The 22,549-nt window shown below is 40.6% G+C and overlaps 1 protein-coding gene across 2 annotated transcripts in view; it reads right to left on the reverse strand.

The window, feature by feature from the left end:
- The window catches only part of myo5b (myosin VB), a 239,750-nt gene that overhangs the window by 20,137 nt on the left and 197,064 nt on the right, over positions 1-22,549 (reverse strand). For both annotated transcript variants that reach the window (XM_048599568.1, XM_048599561.1), the window contains 7 exons: positions 15,339-15,578; positions 13,562-13,659; positions 8,164-8,362; positions 4,786-4,879; positions 2,771-2,908; positions 1,003-1,154; positions 343-432 (listed from right to left, as the gene is read on the reverse strand). In XM_048599568.1, the coding sequence (XP_048455525.1) occupies positions 343-432; positions 1,003-1,154; positions 2,771-2,908; positions 4,786-4,879; positions 8,164-8,362; positions 13,562-13,659; positions 15,339-15,578 (1,011 nt within the window). The remainder of the gene's footprint in view (positions 1-342; positions 433-1,002; positions 1,155-2,770; positions 2,909-4,785; positions 4,880-8,163; positions 8,363-13,561; positions 13,660-15,338; positions 15,579-22,549) is intronic.

Genomic DNA, 22,549 nt, shown 5'->3' on the forward strand with positions numbered 1-22,549 from the left:
CCACTACAAGGGCACTGTGTACTTGCACCTCCTCACATTTTTCTATATTTATAAAATCCATTTTTTTCCACTTCTCTCTTTAGTTCCAAAGAGAAAAGTCACATGGAACTCAGAACATAAATTGTTTCTCTCTCTACAAATGATGCCAGTCCTGCTAAGTTTCTCTAGCACTTTTTGCTTTTATTTATGATTAGAGAGGACCTTTGCTCCAGCAGGCTATATTTAATCTGGAGGTGCTTGATGGGCAGAGAGAAGTCTCACTTTTTCCAGAAATGGTTTTCCATACTTTAGAGACAACATTCCACCATGTGTTGTGAAATAGAAGTGATAAACGAGACTTACTTCATCTCCACTGTATTGTTTTAAACAGTGTAGAAGGCGACAACTGTTGGACAACCAAAATGACGTTATTTCAAAGTCATCATTATGTTTCTGAAAAACACAAAAAGTACTTTTAACAGAACAGCTGCAATATAAGAATAAACTTCAGTATACTAGACTTATTAATAAAATTCCGTGGTTTCATATATGGCCAATTGTGCAACTAAATTACTGTGTTAGGAAGGTAACATGATAATTTCTTGTGTGCACTGGATTAGCAGTCTATGGTTAGGGTACGAAATACAAAAACTGACAAGGTTCCTGCCCTTGATATCTCTTCAATGACTATAGATTAGAGACAGAGACAGTGACAATCTGTAAAGGAGGGTACCCATCAACAATAATATTCCTCAACTGTCGCGTATCCTGCCGACACTCAGTGAGTATACAAAAAGAAAGCTGGATGGGTGAGCAGTCAGCTTCCACCAGACTGTAATTCAGCACGTGTCAGAGCATCCTGGAGTTTGGGATGTAGAGGCTATAAACTGAATGTTATTATTTTATGAGAATGTACCAAAGGATGTTAAATTTCAATGAACAGCTCAATCACCAGAATCTAGCTTAGCTCCAACCACACCCTGGAAATATTTACTAGCTGCACGGAAGAAATAAATTGCTTACCTTTAACACTTTCTTGATGCCATTGATGGTACTGGAGAGGAGTGAGTGAACCTTCTGGTCATCATTGATGTAATCTGCATGTCTAAGGCACATAAAAAGGATGTATGCAGGCAGACCTGGCACAGTGGCAGATACTGCTTGAGGCTTCAGGTCTAGAAATGGTTGGGAAAGAGAAAGCATCGTACAGTTTAGTCACCAATCATAATGACGATGTTTACACATGGTCTATATGGATGATGATATGGGAGTTATTAGTCCAGCTTCTGACAGCACCACTTCTCCATCAAAAATGCTGCTGGCCTTTACTTTTGTAAAAGGTAAAATTTGAGGGATAATAAATTCTTGGTATTTATTTCATTTTATAATGCAATTTGTTTGTAAAATAATGTGTACTGCACTAATGTTGATGTCAGTCTAAAGCTGATAGCTTAGTGAAGTGGACAGGTGTAATTGAATACAGAGAAATGTGAAGCAATAAAATGTTGGGAACATTAACAGTGATGGAGAATACAGCTTAAATGATAAGATTCTTGAGAATGACAGTCAGAATTCTGAACAAATGGATACATAGATCTTCAACAGTAAAAATACAGACAGAAAGAATGGGTGAATCTTATTCGGCCTCTGAATGACGTGCACTATGGCAAGCTTTGTGGTGGAATTGGATGAGAGATCTGGCGAGACATATCTTGACATCAGGAGCATCTCACTGCATCTTTTGTGCTTTTGACAAGCAGCGTGATCAGTTACTCAGTGGGGAGCATTGAGTCACTGGATAAGGGGTATATAGCTTGGAAAACACGCTATTAATACCACAACTTGCCTTAATGCTCAATTTCCCCCAAAGGTGCCAAACAAGTTAGATGTCAAGAATTTTTAATATGGAAGTCAGAGCATTCAGGTTAGACTCTGGGCACCAACATCTCAGGAAGTGCTCTATGGGCACTGGCCACACACACTTTACATCCATGCACATTGGGATCTGACGTGTGCCAACCCTCATGACACATACCCAGTCCACTCACAGAAGGCTTTGGAACTTCAATGCTGCTACAAGGACACTGTGTACTCAGGGATATGCATCTCCAGCCTGTCCAGTTGTTGATATACCTCTCACTCACTCTGCACCTGTCTGGATGCTTTACAGCATTTCTACCTTCTGTTGCCTTTCCTGTTTACATTTTGCCCCCTTTGCCAAAGACACAAGATTGACAGTACTGTTGTTCTGTGGTGTTTAGCACATACTCTAAATCAGGAAGCTTGTCATGGATTGTTCATTGGCCTCAATCAGGTCAAGGGTAATAGCCTTTGCCCCAGCAGACTAATTCAAGGGGAGCCTTTCCTATCAGTCTAGGGGCTTGGACTAGCTTAGTCAGCCACTTAGGGTGGTCAGGGTCAGGCTCCTTTCCACATAGAGAGTAAGAAGCAGAATATTCGGTGGGCCACCATCCATTCTGACACTTTCTGCCCTAACAGGAGCAGCTTTCCTCCTGAAATGAGAAAAAGGCAGGTATTACCAAGCATGGCTGCTGAAGTAATAATGGGGAACAAAGAAATAGCTGAGTAAATGAAGAGGTATTTTGCATCAGTCTTCACGGTGGAAGATACCAGTAGCATACCATTACTTCAAGAGAGTCTGGAGTCAGAGGGGAGTGCAGTGGCCACCATGAAGGAGAAGGTGCTGAAAGGTGTGAAAATGGATAAATCACCCAGACTAAGATTCTACATAGCAATGTCTCTTTCACTGTAAAATTCCTCAGGTGAGTACCTGTGATGAGGTTGCGAATAAGCTGGGATTCATCGTCCTTGTGGTATTCCAACATTCCCTGGAACTCCTTCTCTTTCCGTTGCACAGTGACCTGTCTGGTTAGCTCAGGTCTTGATTCCTTCTGCACTAAGTTCCTTGCTGAAAACATAGCAAACATCCTATTAACTTAATAGAAGGAATTCAAAAGCAGTTAAAGTGATTTAGAAAAAAAAACAAAAAAAAAGTAGTGGATATACACTACAAAAAAGGGTAAGATAGAGAATAAACATACGTAAATATGCCATAACTCAAAAAGGAACAACACTGAAATGAGTTTTAAAAAAATCAAAGTAAAGTTTTCTTTCGATTTGTGGCATTAGTCCTACTTCTCGCCAATGATAAAGTGCATTCATGAGTCTACTTTCCAACTTCACATTTATTCTCCTACTAATATTTCCTCCCATTCTCTTCCATATTTATATTGGGTACAATTTAGCCAAGAGTCAACTTGCAAACTCTTTTATTGGTCTCTCCATGAGCACGCTTAGATGGCAAATTCAACCCTGACGTTGCCCAAAGTCTTTTTCTTGCCAGAACTTAGTCAACAATTTCTTGGCTGAGATTTTTTTTTTGGTTTGGCTGGAAACATTAAGGCTCTCATCCTCACTGTTGGTTCAGTTGAGCTAAGATAACTTAGAATGGATCAGGGATGAAACTTGGAATCTTCATGATTTTATGGCTCAACAACAGATTCCTGCTTTTCCTTACTGAGTTCAGCAGATGCTTATATCTCCCCAGCAGTTCTTTTTGAAACCTTCTTATTGAAAAGTGCAATTCGTATTGTCCCAGACCTAGTAGCTAGCTCTTAGCTGACATTGAATTTGGACGTAGATGCACATTGCCTAGACTGGACCATTTTCAAAAGCAAGATATTTATGTATTGGCACTGGAGGGGGTGCAAAGGAGGTTCAACTAGGTTGATTCCGGAGTTGAGGGGGTTGGCTTATGAGGAGAGACTGAGTAGATTGGGATTATATTCATTGGAATTCAGAAGATTGAGGGGGGATCTTATAGAAACATATAAAATTATGAAGGGAATAGATAAGATAGAAGTAGAGGGGATGTTTCCACTGGCAGGTGAAGCTAGGACAAGAGGGCATAGCCTCAAGATTAGAGGGAGCAGATTTAGGACTGAATTGAGAAGGAACTTCTTCACCCAGAGGGTTGTTAATGTATGGAATTCCTTGCCCAGTGAAGTAGTTGACGCTACTTCAGTAAACATTTTTAAAGATAAGGTAGATTTTTCTTGAACAATAAAGGAATTAAGGGATACGGTGAGAACGCGGGTAAGTGGATCCGAGTCCACGAAAAGATCAGCCATGATCTTATTGAATGGCGGAGCAGGCTCGAAGGGCCGGACGGCCTACTCCTGCTCCTAGTTCTTATGTTCTTATTTTGTTTATTCTCAATTAAACATTTTGTGCATCAGAATACATTATCCATTGATCTATCTATATACATTGTTTTATATACACACAAGTTTACGTTTTTCTTTGCTTCCGGCATTTACCATTCACTAGCCAGTCCTTGAGAAATAGTAACCATAAAACGCTCAATTCTGGGATTTCCGTTGGAGCCAATGATCTCCCCAATGTTTGAATTGGTATTCACAGACTGAATTATATAAGGGAAAGGAAACAATCCAGGGAGAACAGCTGTCTTTGCAGCATTTAACACCAAAATTTGTTTAATTCTGGTGACAGTGTGTCACATGAGAATTAACTGCACAATTAAAGACTTTAATTTACCCATTGGTGGTCAGGCCACCTAACGCCACCTCTGTCAATAGCAAAATTGTAGTAGAGGTCAGGGATGGGCAAAGAGGCTGTCTGCTGGATATAACATGCTTCCCCACCATCAAGCCTGCCAGTGGTGGAGCTTTAAATCCTGTCTAACATAACAGAATGGAACTATGTGTAACGGAAACCCCCCTCCAGATCTGATCCCAGTCAGTGACAATCTAAATTCAGTTAAACCTTCAAGCTCTTGAACTTTCTTCATGTGGATCTTGAGTTGCTTCTTCAGCTTCTTCTCATTCTTTTCCTGTTTCTCTACTAGTTCTTTAAGGTCCTAGAACACAAGACAATTGATAAATATCAGTAGTTTTGATAATTTTGAGTTATTCACCAACTTATGTCCAAAATAATGGCTCCTTACACAATGGAACTATCACTGTGGAACACAACAGGTTATTCTGTTTTATGATACAAGAATAAAAGATTAGAGAGAGATACAAGCTTCTGTTTAAGTTAACTTCCAACACTATTTGGAAGCCGTTTTTCACACTGATCAACCATTTTCCAAGAAGTGATTTTTCTAATAGTCATAAAATGTATTTTTCATAGTTTGAACCTATTTATCCTCACTTTAATCTGAACTCTAACTTTCATACTCCCTGGACATTCATGTATTTCTGAAAGAACACTTCTCAAACAGCTTTTTACACTGAAGCGATTTCTTTTAGTCTTTTCTCAGAACTCAGTCCCCTGACATCTGGATTAACCTCGTGGTTCTTCTCTACGTTGTCTTCAATGCTCCAGTTCCTCATATCACCTGACAATTAAAACTAGATGATGTATGCAAACTGCAGTGTGCACTGTAAACCTACTTCCTGTAACTCGCATTCTACAACTTCAGCTTTATCAAATGCTGCTCCGCATTGGTTGGCATGTTAGAAGAGTACAGACATTACATTTATTGACTAAAACAAAATAAAGAATTATGGATGGTGGAAATCTGAAACAAGCAAGAACAGAAATTGTTGGAGAAACTCAGCAGGTCTAGCAGCACCTATGGAGACAGAAACAGTCAGAGTCATACAGCACGGAAACATACCCTTTGGTCCAACTTGTCTAATCTGACCAAGTTTCTCCAAACTAAACAAGTCCTATTTGCCTGCAATTGGCCCATCTCTCTCTAAACCTTTCCTTTTCATGTATCTATCCAAATGTCCTTTAAATGTTGTAACTGTACCTGCATCTACCACTTCCTCTGGCAGTTCATTCCACATGTGAACCACTCCCCGTGTGAAAAAGTTGCACCCTCAGGTGCCTTTTAAATCATTTTTCCTATCATCTTAAAAATATGCCCCCTAGTTTTGAACTTCCCAACCTTGGGGAAAAGACCCTTGCTTGGGATATCACGATGTCCCAACTCCCGTGCTCAATGGTCTGAGCAATGAAGGTAAGCGGGCTAAATGCCTTCTTAACCACCCTGTCTACTTGTGATACAACTTTCAAAAGGACTATGTATCTGAACCCCTGGTCTCTCTGTTCGACAACACGACCGAGGGTACCTCCTATTAACTGTATAAGTCCTTCCCTGGTTTGTTTTATCAAAATGCAATACCTCGCATTTATCCAAATTAAACTCCATCTGCCAATCCTCAGCCCATTGACCCAATTAATCAAGATCCCTTAGTAATCTTAGATAACCTTCATCACTGTCCACTATACCACCAATTTCAGTGCCATCCGCAAACTTACCAAACATGCTTCCCAAATTCTCATCCAAATCATTTATATAAAATGACAAACAACATTTAATGTTTTGTGTCCGGTGACCCTGTTATAACTGAAAGCAACTAGAAAGTGGTGGTGTTTATGCTGACATGGTGGGCATGGGGCAGCTAGTGAAGAATGAGAAGTATAGATAGCAACAGTGCCAGAGAGGGAAAAAAAAAGCAGAAGCAGACAAAGGGATTGTCAATAGGAAGTCAGGGAAGAAGGAAAGCTGAATCAGTGATTTATATGCACACACACCATTCTCCCACCCCTAGGTGACCTATGAGGAGTGTGCAGAGATGTTGCAGTGTGATTTGTACAGGCTGAATGAGTAGGTAAATGCAGTATAATATGGATAAATGTGAGGTTATCCATTTTGATAGCAAAAATAAGAAGATAGATTATTATTTGAATGGCTGTAAGATGGAAATGTTCAATGGAGACCTGGTTGTCCTCGTGCACCAGTCATAAAGTAAGCCTGCAGCAGGCAGTAAAGAAGACAAACTGTACATTGGCCTTAATAGTAAGAGGATTCAAGTACAGGAACAAGGATGCCTTGCTGCAAAATAGGTGAGGCTGCACCTGGAATATTGTGCGCAGTTTTGGTCTCTTTATCTGAAGGATATTCTTGCTTTAGCAAGAGTGCAGCAAACGTTTACCACATTAATTCCTGGAATGGCAGCACTGACATTGAAGGAGAGATAGAGTCAGTTAGGATTGGATTCACTCAAGTTTAGAAGAATGAGGGGTATCTCATAGAAGCCTATAAAATTCTATCAAGACTAGACAGGTTAATAAAGGAAGCATGTTCCCACATGGGGGGATCCAAAACGAGCGGTCACAGTTTAAGCATAAGGGGTAAATATTTTACGACTGAGAAATTTGTTCACCCAGAAATTGGTGAGTCTGTGGCATTCACTACCACAGAAAATAGTTGAGGCCAATAATTGTGTTTTAAGGAGATAGATTTGGCTCTTGTGGCTAAAGGAACCAAGGTGGGATGGCAGGATTAGAGTACTGAGCTTGATGATCAGCCAGGATCATATTAAATGGCGGAGCAGGCTTGAGGGGGTCAAATGGCCTACTTCCACTCCTACCTTCTGGTGTTTCTATGCTTACACAAACCAGTTTGTAATTCCTAAAATACCAGTTCTGATATTGATAAAGCTGTCACTGAGGTGCACAGAACAATATGTAATTATTTCCAAAGCTAACTACAGACATACCTGAGAAGACAGAAATGTTGTTATTGGTTTCTATGCGTTTTATGATAAAAATTTCTGTCAGAGCTAGGAAATTCATCTTTTAAACCACTTGAAGATCACCTTTTCTTTTCCTGTGGCTGTCATCAGGCTTGCTGATCCACTCCATTCTAACACACTGTTTATGGTCTGCTTCACAGTGAAACTTTGACTAAGTTGAGAATCTCTCTCTTTTACTTATTTCTAGAACAGAAAGTACAGGAGGAAAAGCTAACAGTTTCTATCAATGATAAAGGGATCTGATAAAGTTAATAAACACTGCAATTTTTTTTTAAAACTCTGTTTATCTTCATCTTAGGGAATCCATATGGTTATTGCCGATTGCAACAGAATTGAAAATCAGGAGCTTACTGCCTGGTCTACAGCTGTGGACTTGCATGCAGCACACTGCAGCATCCTGAGAACAGTCAGTCATTTGAAACAAAAATTCCACTGGGATGTGGCTCAAGCCACAAAGTTACGGAGTTAAACTTGTATAAACCTGACACATGAAGCTAACAAAATAAACACAACAATGTGCAGTATGGTCCATAATGTAAGCATACGGTTGAAGCCCATTCTCTCCAAACGTCGGCACTAACCATCTTACCAGATTCTCATTGGTGAGGCGTGTGATCTCCTGTTGCACATTATACTCAATGCGTGCTTCTGGAGACATCTGGAGTGTCTGTGTGATGACCTGCTGTTGCTTTTCCAAATCCTCCTTCAGAACCTCAATCTGAGTCTGCATTCTTCCCACCTCTTCCTCATGTTGCCTCACCTGAGACTGCAACTGTGCCTCCAGCAGCCTGTGATACAATAGCTTAAAATTAGAAAACAGCAACTGGAAATGCTGGTTAAGAAGTTTGTTTCTTAAAACACTCTCTCTCTCCATCAAAAAAGAAGAGTTTTTTGTTTCATTATACTGTACTCGGTTTGTGTTCTCTAGTTGGGGACCACCAGTTCTTATTTCACACTAATAAGTAGACTAATAATTTATCATTTTATAACTAATATATAACTATCATATAAGATACTTAGGAAAAGCTTTGTGGATGCTGGAAATATTGACTAAAAACAGAAAATGTTGGAAATACTCAGCAGATCTGACAGTATCTGTGGAGACAGAAACAGAAAAAACATTGAGTCCAATGCAGCTATTTTTTGGAACCATTCCAAATCCAAAAGTTTAACATTGCTGTCTTGTCAACACTACAGCACTGTGCCCAACTAATTAGTTTTCATGCATGACCTGAGACAATATACATGAACAGCTTTCGGGGGAGGAGACAGCCTAGTGGTATTATCACTGGACCGTTAATCCACATACCCAGGCAACACCTGGGGACCCGGGTTTGAATCCAGCTATTGTTGATAGTGCAATAATTCAATAAAAATATGGAATTAGGAGGCGAATGATGACCATGAATCCATTGCTGATTGAGAGAAAAACCCATCTGGTTCACTAATGTCCTTTAGGGAAGGAAACTACTGTCCTTTCCTGGTCTGGCCTACATGTGACTCCAGATCCACAGCAATGTAGTTGATTCTTAACTGCCCTCTGGGCAATTAGAAATGGGCAACAAATACCGGCCCAGCCAGTGACGCCGTAATTCCATGAATTAATAAAAGAAAAGGCTCTACGACTGAAGTCAATTCTGCTCAGCCTATACTGCCAAGGCATAAAATTCTGGAAGGTTCACAGGATAGCCAAGTACCCATTATTGAATTCAGGTCAGACAGTTCAGTTCCACAATAGAAAATGTCCAAGGTAAATACAAGAATTGTAATCTTTAAAAATAATTCAATATATTTTGAAATCCTGTGGGGATTAGGAACACCCTGAAGGAATGAATTGTTAACAATATGAACTGCGAACCCTCCACACCTGAACTTTAACCTGTTTGCTGAATGACCTTTAACAGTGACAAAGCTGAATAATGAGATTGAGGTGTAAAGTTTTCAAAACATCCCAAATTCAAATTCATTCATAAATGCAATGCATTTATCTTCATGGCACCAGGTGAAAATTGAACTTTTTCCAACACGCTTAAATCTTGTAGTTATTTAAAACAAAGAACAAACAAAGATTTGACCTGGCAACTTCCTTTAGGCCTTGATATGCTAGGCCTAGTTCGCCATCTTCATTGAGGTATCGCCAGTCCTCAGCCTGGCTGCAAGTGAATGACAGAAGAAAGAAAGCAGGAGCAAAAGGGAGAGAAAGAAGCAAGAGTCATTCAGAAAGAACAAAGGTAACATAGAAAGTAAGTACGTATCAGCATTCTAGATCTTTTCTCTCTCTCTCTCAATGGCACGATTGTTGTCTAATGTATTACTCTATTAAGATGTCTACACCTCACCCTCTTTCCCTTCTGTAAAAAAGTACTTGCCAACAAAATTCCCTTTTATTCCCATTGTGCACGCAGTTGGTTTACTCAAGTTTATATTGAAAGGGCCATCATATGGGTACCCTGCATGGTGATTTCCAGGTTGCTGCCCAGTTGTGTAAACTAACAAACACTTTGCCTGACAATATTATAAGATTAAAATATTAATACATTAAGCTCAACAGTCTGCCTCTCTATGCCGCAATACCATGGCACAAAGAATAACAGTTGAGAGTTTGATTCCTACATCAAAAACCGAGAAACAACTACTGGGAGCAATCCAAGTTGCACTTTGCCTAAAGAGACTTAGCTCCAAATGCAAGCAATTAATGCTTATATTAGTAGATTTGACAAATCTTATTTAAAACTGCACACAAAAGGAGGTAAAAACATGGGGATGCTCAGTTTGTGTTCTGCAAGGGCCACTAGCTCTTGACCTCATTATAGCCTTGGTCCAAAACACAGACAAGAGCCGAGCTCTAGAGGTAAGGGGGATATAGTGACTGCCCAAGTCATCAAGGCAGCATTTAACCAAGTATAGGACGTAGCAAAACATGAGACAATGGGAATCAGGAGGGAAATGTCTGAGTGGAGTTCATAACTAACATAAAGGAGGATGGTTTTGGTAACTGGAAGTCAATCATCTCAGTCACAATACATTGCTGCAAAAACTCCGTTCAGTGTCCTAAGGCCAACCATCCCAGATCATTTGTCAATGACCTCCCTTCCATCATGAGGTCATCAATGGGCATGTTTGATGACCAAATGATGTTCAGTACAGTTTACGACACCTCAGGCCCTGTCCATATGAGGCCTGTGCAATTTTCGGACTTGAGCGGATGTATGCATGCATATTACTTACCAATTGCTACACAATTACTATGCACTCAAGAGAGAATCTAACCATCACACCTTGATATTTCAGAGATAGCAGGAACTGCAGATGCTGGAGAATCTGAGATAACAAGGTGTAGAGCTGGATGAACACAGCAGGCCAAGCAGCATCACAGGAGCAGGAAGGCTGACGTTTCGGGCCTAGACCCTTCTTCAGAAGGTCTAGGCCCAATATGTCAGCCTTCCTGCTCAGCTTGCTGTGTTCATCCAGCTCTACACCTTGTTATCTCACACCTTGATATTTAATGGTATTACCATTGCGAAATCCTACACTGTCACCACCCTGGGGCTTACACTGACTAGAATGCGAGCTATAATAGCCATATAAAAATAGGGCTACTAGAACAGGTAGGTTATGGGGAATTCTGCGGCAACTAAATCACCCCCTGACTTCCCAAAGGGTGTCCACAAGGTATACATCATCAGGGGTGTGTTGGAATACTCCCACTTGCCTGGATTGGTGCAGTTCTAACAACAATCAATAAGCTTGACACCATTCAGGACAAATCAGCCTGTTTGCTTGGCACCACATTCATCATCTTCAAAATTTACACCCTCCACCACCAATGCATTGCAGCAACTCATCGCGCCTCCTTGAACAGCATCGTCTAAATCTGGGACTACTACGACCTAGAGGGGCAGATACATAAAACACCACCACCTGCAAGTACGCCACAAAGTCATACATTATCCTGATTTGGAACTATATCAATGTTCCTTTGTTGTCACTGCTTCACAATCTTGTACCTTCCTTCTTAACAGCATTGTGGGTGTATCTACCCATCAGAGACTGCAGCAGTTCAAGGCAGTATCTCCTTTGGAATTAGGAATGGTCAATGAACAGTCAAAATGGTCAGCAACATTCATATTTCATAAATGAAAACAAAAGGATTAAAAACTAAATTGTTGTGATCATTTGAAATTTGGCACCCTTATTTTTGTCCTGAGGAATATAAAGTGAAAAGCTTTGGCAATCTGGGAGGAAGGATCACAGGACCCGAAACGTTAACTCTGATTTTTTCTTCACAGATGCTGCCAGACCTGCTGAGCTTTTCCAGCAACTTCTGTTTTTGTGCCTGAATTTCCATGAAGTTGAGGAGATTGCCTGGAGTGGTGAAAATGGAATTTCTAAACCCATTCCTTGGACTTCCAATTTTCTGCAGTGTTTTTTAAGCCTGTGCATTGATTGGAACTGTTGGCATGCCTACACCTTGCAACCCTGACCTGGATGGATGCTCTGATCAGAGGGGTCAACAGCCAGTCTGGCTGAGAGAACATTTTGAAAAGTATGATCCAAAAGTCTTATCCATTCCCGCAATGCCCTTCTACCCATTCACCATGGCCTCTTATACGGTCTAGGCCAAACTAGACCTATTCAACCACAATACACTCTGTATAGCCAATGAAAATTTTTATTTTTGAAAAGATTCCTCACATTTCACTTTAAAAATTACTATTTTTCATTACAGGCTAACAAAATGCCAAATCAACCAGACTCTTTAAAGTACCCTTTAACAGAAATGGAAACTACTTTAATTTTCTTTATCGTGCGTAAACAAATACGTTTAACGCACTCTTTGCCACAAGGGCCTAAGAGAGGTTGGAGTGTAATGGAAAATGGCATGAGCCTCTTACTGCTTTAATTATAACTTGGCCTGTTACAACACTGAAGCAGGCCTTTTTTAATAGCAATGTATATAAACTGTCTTGGTACACGACAGCCCTAATGGCTGCTTCCGAATTCATTCTCTGATTGGCTGGCTCGACTGCAGCCAGCACCCTGCTATGGAAATGCAGTTTTTTGCAGCCCCATTTTCACCCAACTCAAGATGAAAATCTAGTCCCAGGCTTCTCTTTTCTGTAACATGCAATTTTTTTTCTTATTTCGGTCATGGGGTGTGGGTGTGGGTGTGGCTGGCTTGGCCAGCATTTATTGCCCATCCCTAGTTACCCTTGAGAAGGTGGTGTAGAGCTTCCCTCTTGAACCGCCACAGTTTGTGTGCTTTCAGTACACCCACAATGCTCTTAGGGAGGGAATTCCAGGATTTTCACCCAGTGACCGTGAAGGAATACCAATATATTTCCAAGTCAGGAAAACAATTAGTTGAATAAACAGTTTGAATGGCAGCATCACAGGATAGTGTTCTTCTCTGAAAAATCGCCAGCTTTTCGATCACCATTTGAAAATGACCTCTTCCTCCATCTGTGGTGCAGTGGTATATAAACCGTAGCACCAACAAGGTTTGACTTAATTTATGGAGTTAGTTGATCTCCAGTAAGGCAGCAGGAAGAACAATACAATGAGTGTACTGCAGTTGGTTACTACATCTTTGAAGGTTAATAGATGAGAAAAACAAACCAATGAGGATTTATGGCCCAGATTGCTATCCTGCAGTTTGCATTAGAGTCCTTATTTCTAGTACAGTACATTTTGAGAGGAGTTTTGCACTGCAGGGCAGGAATTGCTTTCCAAGTCCTGAAATCCAATTCACTTAAGAATTCACACATCAAGAGACTGAATATCATTCCACTAGCCTCTGTTCTATTCACACTGGAATAAAAAGGGTTAACACCCAGTATGATTTGGTTGTCAGATTTCTGTGGAGAGCAAACCTATAAATTTTTCCAGCCTGTTCCTGTTGTGATAAGAGAATACTTGTGGTAAGTTGATATAAAATCACAATGGAGACCGGGAGAGACAATATAAATTGAACCAACCCCACCTACCTATTGGTTTCACATATACCATTGTAAGCCTCAATGACATCATCTTTCTCAGTGTTTTCATCACTTCTTTTCCACTCATACTTCTCAGTCAAATTAGCCTGCAAAAAACAAAAAAAAATGAAGTTACATATTTGACATGACCAAGCTTGCTGGAATGTTCTCACTGAGCAGAAATGTGGGCTTCTTTTGGAATATGTGAAAGCATTGACAAAGTTGACCAGATTCATGTAGGCTATAATTGGCAAAACACTGTGGGCAGGATTTTCCTGCCAGTTTTAAGACCCCAGTCTGGCTATTATGGGGATTAGAAAAGTACACGTGATGGGAAACAGTCACGTACGTGATTTTCTCCAAAGCAACCACAGCGGAATAGTGCCATCCAATTAAAGATGGTGTGTGTCCTTTCAAAGCTGGCAGGCTAACAGAAGTCCCTCTAGCTTAAAGCAGCAATAAGATCTGGAGAGAAACTGGTGTCATGGCAATGTCATGGTACCAGTAATGAGATGTGATGACACACAGTGTCACTACGGGGTGGGAGGGAGACATTGCTGAGAAATTTGCAGGATCTAACTTGTCTGTATTTGATATTTGATGTACTCTGTGAGGTGTTCAATCATAGTTTGTCCGTTATACATAATTACCTCAGGCTAATCCTGGTTGATAAAATGTAGATTGTATATATATTGTAGATCACATCACTATTCTAACTTTGTACAGTCAAGTTTATCATTGTTTGTTCAAAACCATGGAATCTAACGGCTTCTCTTAAGTATACGAAATTTACATTTTGTCCATTTAAAGATAAGTTATTTGTCCCTAGCCAGACTATACCACAAATTTGGCAGTCTGGTATAGGATCAGAACAAAAGATAGAACTGAAGAAGGATCCCGACCCAAAACATCAGCTTTCCTGTTCCTCTGATGCTGCCTGGCCTGCTGAGTTCCTCCAGCTCCACACTTTGTTATCTTTGACTCCAGCATCTGCAGTTCTTGCTATTTCAAAAGATTGAACTCCCAAGTTGACTACAGATATTGAAGTTAACATTAACTAGAAAAAGGAGGCATATGACAATTGTAAGGTTCACACCTTTGAGACTCAGACAGACTACAAAAAAAAAAAGTCCTCTCCATTTTATAAGTAAAGTGCAATAAGAGGGGAATCAAATATGAGCATAGACTAATCATGAATATAAACCTGTTAAAGGCAGAGAGCAAGTGACCTGAAATGTTTGCACATGAATTATTCAAGGTGGCAGAACAAGTTGAGAAATTTGTTAAAAGCATGTTGGATCTTTGGACTTACTAACAGAGGAATAGAATACAGAAGCAGTCACCTTAATCCTTTAAAACAGTATTTGTTAGATCTCAGCTAGAGTATTCAGTTCAATTGCTAGGAAGAAGAACATAAAAACTTTGGAGATGATACAGAAGAGATTTATTGAACTGGTATAAGTGACTTCAGTAACGTGCAGAAATTTAAGAAGCAGGTTTGTAGACAGTTAAAAAGAGATCTGAAAGAAGTTTTAATGTGGAAAATTATTCCCAATTGCAGAAGCTTAGATAACTAGAAGAAAGGATATTTGAAGTGATTGGTAAAAGAAATCAGGGGTGACAGGAGGACTTTTTTTTGTTATTCAGTGAGTTGTTGTGATCCAGAGCACGTACAACTTCTGGTACTGTATTAGATGTGATTTTGTAAAGTGTGAAATGTGTAAGTGGGGAAGACAGGTCAAATGAATGAAGAAAAGAGAAGCTGTATGAATACCAAGTACATTACCATGCTTCCCACCACTTCCTTCTGACGAGCAGCATCAACAATTTGAGTTCTCAGCAAGAGAACTTCCTCCTTGCGCACCTCCAGCTCTTCATTGGCCACCCTCAGCTGATCTAGCAGTACACTGTATGCATTATCCACATCGTTTGTTGAATTCTCCCCGGTTGCCTTCTCTGCAATGGCTTTTCTTAGCTCATTAAGTTCATTTTTCAGCTTCTTGTTTTCAGATTCTAGCTCTTGTCGCTGTGTTAGGAATTGGAAAATGTCAATAACAATAAATTAATTCACGTAGACACAGTCTACAATGTTAAAATGTTTAAACGAGGGAAATTGAAGACTTCAAAACTGAGGATGATAGCCTTCATTTAGGTTATTAAGGGCTTTGGAAGCAGGTAGATAAAGTTGAGAGATTTGGATTAACCATGATCTTTTTGAATGATTTACTCCCATTGCATTTCTCACATCCTTTCATAGTGTTCTTCCACTACATTTCAGACTTGAAAGGGATGAAAGCGGCAATCATTCTTATTCCTGCTAGAAAATGCTTGTTGATGGTTCAGATTAGCTACGATACCATCCATGATACAAAGCTGGCACCAGGCTCTTTGTGAAGATTTGATGCTTAGGCAAGAAACCAAGGTCTGTCTGTACATGAAGCCATACCCAAAAATTACATTCTCTTTAGTGGAGGAATGAAGTATTAACAAAGACTATGATATCATCTGAAAAAGTGGGCTTGCAAGGATTTTGTCCAACTTATAAACACTGAACATATAGGGTTGAGATAAGTAACTGATAATATCTGTAAATTCCTACAGAAATTCTCATATTTCTCCAATATTTTTCATCTCTCTTCAAAAGAATATAGGCTCCTTCAGTTCTGACCACTTGCCCATCTCTTACTCTCTATAACCGTCATGAATGCCTGCGTCTCCAATGTGCTTTGGAATTCACTCCCCATTTACATCCTTTGTGCCAATTATTCTGTGGATCAAGTTTTTATTTCTGAAGCAGTGTCAATGGGCTAACTCGGTTTGTTTTCTCTTCACAGATGTTGCCAGAACTGCTGAAGTTTGCCAGTGATATCTGATTTTGTTTCCAATCTTCAGCATGTGCAGTTCTTTGTTTTATTTGGGTTAATGCTCTGGCTATCTCCTCCTTTGTTTGTGACAATTTCTGGCAGAACAATGACTGTGGCACATCTTGGAATTTCTTTCTGCATTAAAGATGCTGTACAAGTAATCAACTGTAGATCAATACTATATTTTTAAAACTGCCAAACTTCAGAATGAGGATATTCTATCAAAAAAGGAAATGTTCAATGGTTTAAGACGCAATGGACAAAGATGCTGCAAACCAACTAAAATTAGTTATTAATAGCAGAAGAAATGTTAAGAGGAAGCATAAAATAATTAAAATCCTGGGATTCTATGGGAGAGATGAGTAAATTGCGGGGATCCCTAGAATTATGGGTGAAAGTTTCCTGCGGCTTCTGACACTTGGTAGGGTGTGGCAGCCAAACATGATCACACATCTGCCAGCTGATTAACCAAAGTGGCATAGGGTGCCAGCACTGCTGGTTTGAAGGCAGCCAGACCAGCATTCTATATAAAAGCACAGTTACAGTAACTGTTCCAATGGATGAGTGTGTTGTTGGTCACCTAATTGTAAAACATTTGAAACATGGTGTAGGTAACCATAATGAAGAAATCATCTAGGACATGTGTCTGCACGCCAGTTGTGTCAGAATGTTCAATCCAGAAGATATTTTGAGAGTAGTCACAGATCATCCCACACTGTAACGTGTTCATATTGACATTCCTAAATTGGTAGAATCATACTGCATGTTCATGTTGACATTCCCAAGTTGGTAGAATCATATTACATGTATTCCTTTTCAATGTAGATACTCAGAAGGAATCAATGATCTCCACTGGAAGATGGACAGAGAGGGAGGTGACCATCGTACATATTTGGATCTGTTCTGCATTCACTGATTAGAAAAGTTCAAACAGATGATTGACATATGCAAAATATCACTCCTTAGAACTGAAATACATTATCAAGTTTCATCAGTCTGGCTAGACAGCCAGACTCTGACTTCACAAGCTGTTGAGATCAACAATACTGTGTGCCAACCAACCAACCAATCAATCTGGTGTATGGGAAGCACCTTCAACAGTCACAACTTGTATTTCCCTGTCTATTTAGCTGTTGTCTCATTTCAACTGCAGCTTCTAAATAAACAAATCTCAAAAATTTCTTACAAACAGTCAACTGCCTCTTTTAGGTAATTGTAGCCCTGAATCCAAAATCTTTATAGCGGTAGACCCCACACGGCAGGTTCCTGCTTGCCTTGCCCTTGCAGGCTTGCACCATTGCAAGAATGCCGGTCATGGTCATCAAATGACACTTTGCTGCTATCTTTGAGGAAATATCAGAGATAGTAGATAGGTAAAAAGTGTTCATCAACTATAGGAAAATGTTTAACAAAGTACTTCATGGAAGATTACGAAATAAAGGTTGAGGGGTAAGGAACTAGGGGAAGCATAACAAACTATACTAACAGTCAGAATGTGGGAACTGGTTTAAATCCCATGAGGACAGTATGCAAATAACTCTTAACTGCTCTGAGAAATTTTGGATGGGCAATAAATGCTGGCTCAGATGGCAATGCCCACATCTCTTAAATGAATATGAAGAAAAACCTCCATACCCCCATCCTCCATGGGGGAAGCCTATTACATCAATACAAAATGTGGAGGTGCCGGTGTTGGACTCAGGTGGACAAAGTCAGAAATCACATGGCATCCAGGTTATAGTCCAACAGGTTTACTTGAAATTACTTCAAATAAACCTATCAGACTATAATCTGGTGTCGTGTGATTTCTGACTTTGATCAATACAAAAGACAAGGCTGAGTGTTTGCAAAGATTTTCAGCCAGAAATGCCAAGTAGTTGATCCTTCTCGGCCTCCTCGGTGGTCCCCATCACCACAGACATTTACCTTCAGCCATTTTGATTTACTCCTTCTGGCATCACAAAATGGCTCAAGGCACTCAGTTACGCCAAGGCTACAGACAAGATCCTTGTTGCAATAGTGAAGAATTGGGCTACAAAATTAGATACCTCTCTAGCCGAACTAGTCCAGAATACACAATACTGGCAACCACCTAGAAATGTGGGAAATTGCACAGATATGTCCTTTGCACGAAAAGCAGGACAAACAAAATGAGACTAATTATTATCCTATTAACCTATTCTTAAGCATCAGCGAAGTGAAGGAAGGCGTAGTCAGCAGTGCCATCAAACAGTTCTTGTTCAATAATTACCCGCTCACTGACACAATTTGGTTTTTGCCAAGGCCATGCAACTCCTGATCTTATTACAGCCTCTGTCCAAAGACAAATAAAAGCGCTGAACTCCAGAGGTGAGATGAGAACTACTGTAACAAAAACAGAAATTTCTGCAAAAACTCAACAGGTCTGGCAGCATATGCAGAGAGCGAGAGCAAAGTTGAGGCTTTGGGTCCAATGACACTTCAGAATTGATTTCGCAAGGGAAAGGATGGTATACATGCTGAAGAAGGGGGAAGAATAAACAATTGGTGGAGATGGAGCCCAAGAAAGAGAAAAACAGTTGGGCAAACAAAGCAACGAGTAAAGGACAGTCTAGGAGAACGAATAGCTGCTAATGGGGATTGTTAGTGGCTGACAATGGGTTATTTATGAAGGCAGCCCATATGACGACAAGGCCTGGTATGAGAGTGCTGAATTAGGGACATGGAGAAAGCGCTCAGACCCTAAAATTGTGGTGATGCGGAGGTGCCAGTATTGGACAGGGACAGACAAAATCCAAAGTCACACGACACCCTGTTCTAGTCCAATGGGTTTATTTAAAATCTCAAGCTTTGGAGCGCTGCTCCTTCCTCAGGTGAAGTGACCTGACAAAGGAGCAGTGCTCTGAAAGCTTGTCATTTCAAATAAACCCATTGGACTAGAACATGGTGTCCTGTGGCTTCAGATTAAAATTTTTGAACTCAATATTGAGACCCAAAGGTTGCAGGGTTCCCAAGTGGAAAATGAGGTGTTATTCTTCCAGCTTGTGCTGAGCTTTGCTGGAGCACTGCAGCTATCCTGAGACAGAGATTTTTGAAGAGGTAACAAAGTAGATTGATAAAGGCAGAACAGATGTTGTCTATATTGACTTCAAAGTGTTTGAAAAGGTTCCACATGGTAGATTGGTTAGTAAAGTTAGATCACATGAGATCCGGGGGAGCTAGCCAATTGGGTACAAAATTGGCTTGAAGGTAGGAGACGGAGGGTGATGGTAGAGGATTGCTTTTCAGAATGGAGGTCTCTGACCAGCGGTGTGCCACAAGGATAGGTGCTGGGACCACTGCTTTTTATCATTTATATAAATGACTTAAATGTGAATGTTGGAGATATGATTAGTCAGTTTGCTGATGACACCGAAATTGGTGGTGTAATGGGCAATAAAGAAGAATTCAGAGTACAACAGGGCCTTGATCAGACAGGCCAATGAGTCAAGGGGTGGCAGATGGAGTATAATTTAGATAAATGTGAGGTCTTGCATTTTGGCAAGGCTAACCAGAGTAGGATTTAGTCAACAGTAGGGCCCTGGGGAGTTCTGATGAACAGAGAGACCTAGGGATGCAGGTGCATAGTTCCTTGAAAGTCATAGATAGACAAGGATAGTGAAGGCGGCGTTTGGTATGCTTACCTTCATTGGTCAGAACATTGAGTATAGGAGTTGGGACATCATGTTGCAGCTGTACAGGATATTGGTGAAGTCACTTTTCGAATATTGCATACAATCTGGTCGCCCTTCTATAGGAAAGTTGTTGTTAAACTTGAGGGTACCGAAAAGATTTACAAGGATTTTGCCAGGATTGGAGGGTTTGAGTTGTAGGAGAGGCTCATTATGCTGGAGCTTTTCCTATCATAACATCAGAGGCTGAGAGGTGACCTTATTGACATTTATAAAATCATGGATAGGGCGAATAGCCAAGGTCTTTTTCCTAGGGTGGGAGGAGTCCAAAACTAGACAGCATAGATCTAAGGTAAGAGGGGAAAGATTTAAAAAAGACTTTAGGAGTAACTTTTGCAACACAGAGGGTGGTGTGTGTATGGAATGAGCTGCCAGAGGAATTGTTGGTAATAGTTACGACATTTAAAAGGCATCCGGATCAGTATATGAATAGGAAGGGTTTAGGGGAATATGGGCCAAATGCTGGCAAATAGGATTAGGTGAGATTAGGATAGCTGGTCAGCTTGGATGAATTGGATCAAAGGATCTGTTTCTGGGCTGTGTGGCTCTATGACAGCTAGGGAATACAGTGGTGTGTTGAATTGTCAACTGGAAGCTCAGGGTCAATTTTGCAGACGGAACGTAGATGTTCAGCAAAGCAGTCATCCAATCTGTGTTTCGTCTCAGAAACATTCAAGATATGAGCTGTTTGGCCTTTTGAGCCTGCTCTGTTATTCTTCATGATCATGATGATCGTCCAACTCAAGAGCCTAATCTTGCTTTCTCCCCAAAATCTTTGATCCCATTCGTCCCAAGTGCTATATCTAGTCGCCTCTTGAATACATTCAATGTTTTGGCATCAGCTACTTCCTGTGGTAATGACTTCCACAGGCTCACCACTCTTTGGGTGAAGAAATGCCTTATCTCCATCCTAAATCATCTACCCCAAATCCTCAGACTGTGACCCTTGGCTCTGGACACACCCACCATCGGGAACATTCTCCCTGCATCTACCTTGTCTAGTCCTGTTGGAATTTTATAAGTCTCTACGAGATTCCCCCTCATTCATCTGAACTCTAGCAAAAACAATCCTAACCTAGTCAATCTCTCCTCATATGTCAGACCCGCCATCCCTGGAATCAGCCTGGTAAACCTTTGCTGCACTCCCGAGAGCAAGAGCATCCCTCCTCAGAAAAGGAGACCAAAACTGCGCACAATATTCTAGGCGTAGCTTCACCAAGGCCCTGTATAACTGCAACAACACATCCCTGCTCCTGTACTCAAAACCTCTCACAATGAAGGCCAACATACCATTTGCTTTCTTTACCGCCGACTGCACCTGCATGCTTATCTTCAGTGACTGGTGCACAAGGACACCCAGATCCCGCTGCACACTCCCCTCTCCCAATTTACAGCCATTCAGGTAGTAATCTGCTGCCTTGTTTTTGCTTCCAAAGTGAATAACCTCACATTTTATCCAAATTATACTGCATCTGCCAATGATTTGCCCACTCACTCAACCTGTCCAGGTTATACTGAAGGATCTCTGCATCCTCATAACAGTTCACCCTCCCAACTTCGTATCATCTGCAAATTTGGAGATGTTACATTTTGTTCCCCTCAGCCAAATCATTAATATATATTGTGAATAGCTGGGGTCCCAGCACCGATCCCTGTGGCACCCCACTAGTTACTGCCTGCCAATTTGAAAAGGACCCATTAATTCCTACTCCTTGTTTCCTTTCTGCCAACCAGTTTTCTATCCATCTCAATACACTTCCCCCAATCCCATGCGCTTTAATCTTGCGCAATAATCTTATGTCAAACGCTTTCTGAAAGTCCAAATATACCACATCAACTGGCTCCCTGGTCAACTCTACTAGTTACATCTTCATAGAATTCCATCAGATTTGTCAAGCATGATTTTCCCTTAAATCCATGCTGACTCTGTCTGATCCTGCCATTGCTTTCTAAATGCCCTGCTGTAAAGTCCTTGAAAAGGGGCTCAAGGATTTTCCCCACTACCGAAAGTAGGCTTACTGGTCTATAATTCCCTTTTTTCTCTGTACCTCCCTTTCTGAATACTGTAGTGACATTAGCCACCCTCTAATCTGCAGGGACTGTTCCAGAGTCTATAGAATCCTGGAAGATGGCAACCAACGCATCCACTATTTCTACAGCCACTTCCTTAAATACTCTGGGATGTAGATTATCAGGCCCCGGGGATTTATCCACCTTCAATCCCATCAATGTTCCCAGCACCATTTCTCTACTAATATTGATCTCCCTCAATTCTTCCCTCTCACTAAGTCTTGCATTCTGCAAGATTTCAATATCTCATTTGTGTCCTCTTTTGTGAAGACAAAACCAATGTATTTAGTTGCTCAGCCATTTCTTTGTCCCCTATTATACATTTCCCCATTTTTGTCTATAGGGGACCTACA

Source organism: Rhincodon typus, chromosome 1 (assembly GCF_021869965.1).
Source record: "Rhincodon typus isolate 14 chromosome 1, sRhiTyp1.1, whole genome shotgun sequence".
NCBI classification, from domain to species: domain Eukaryota; kingdom Metazoa; phylum Chordata; class Chondrichthyes; order Orectolobiformes; family Rhincodontidae; genus Rhincodon; species Rhincodon typus.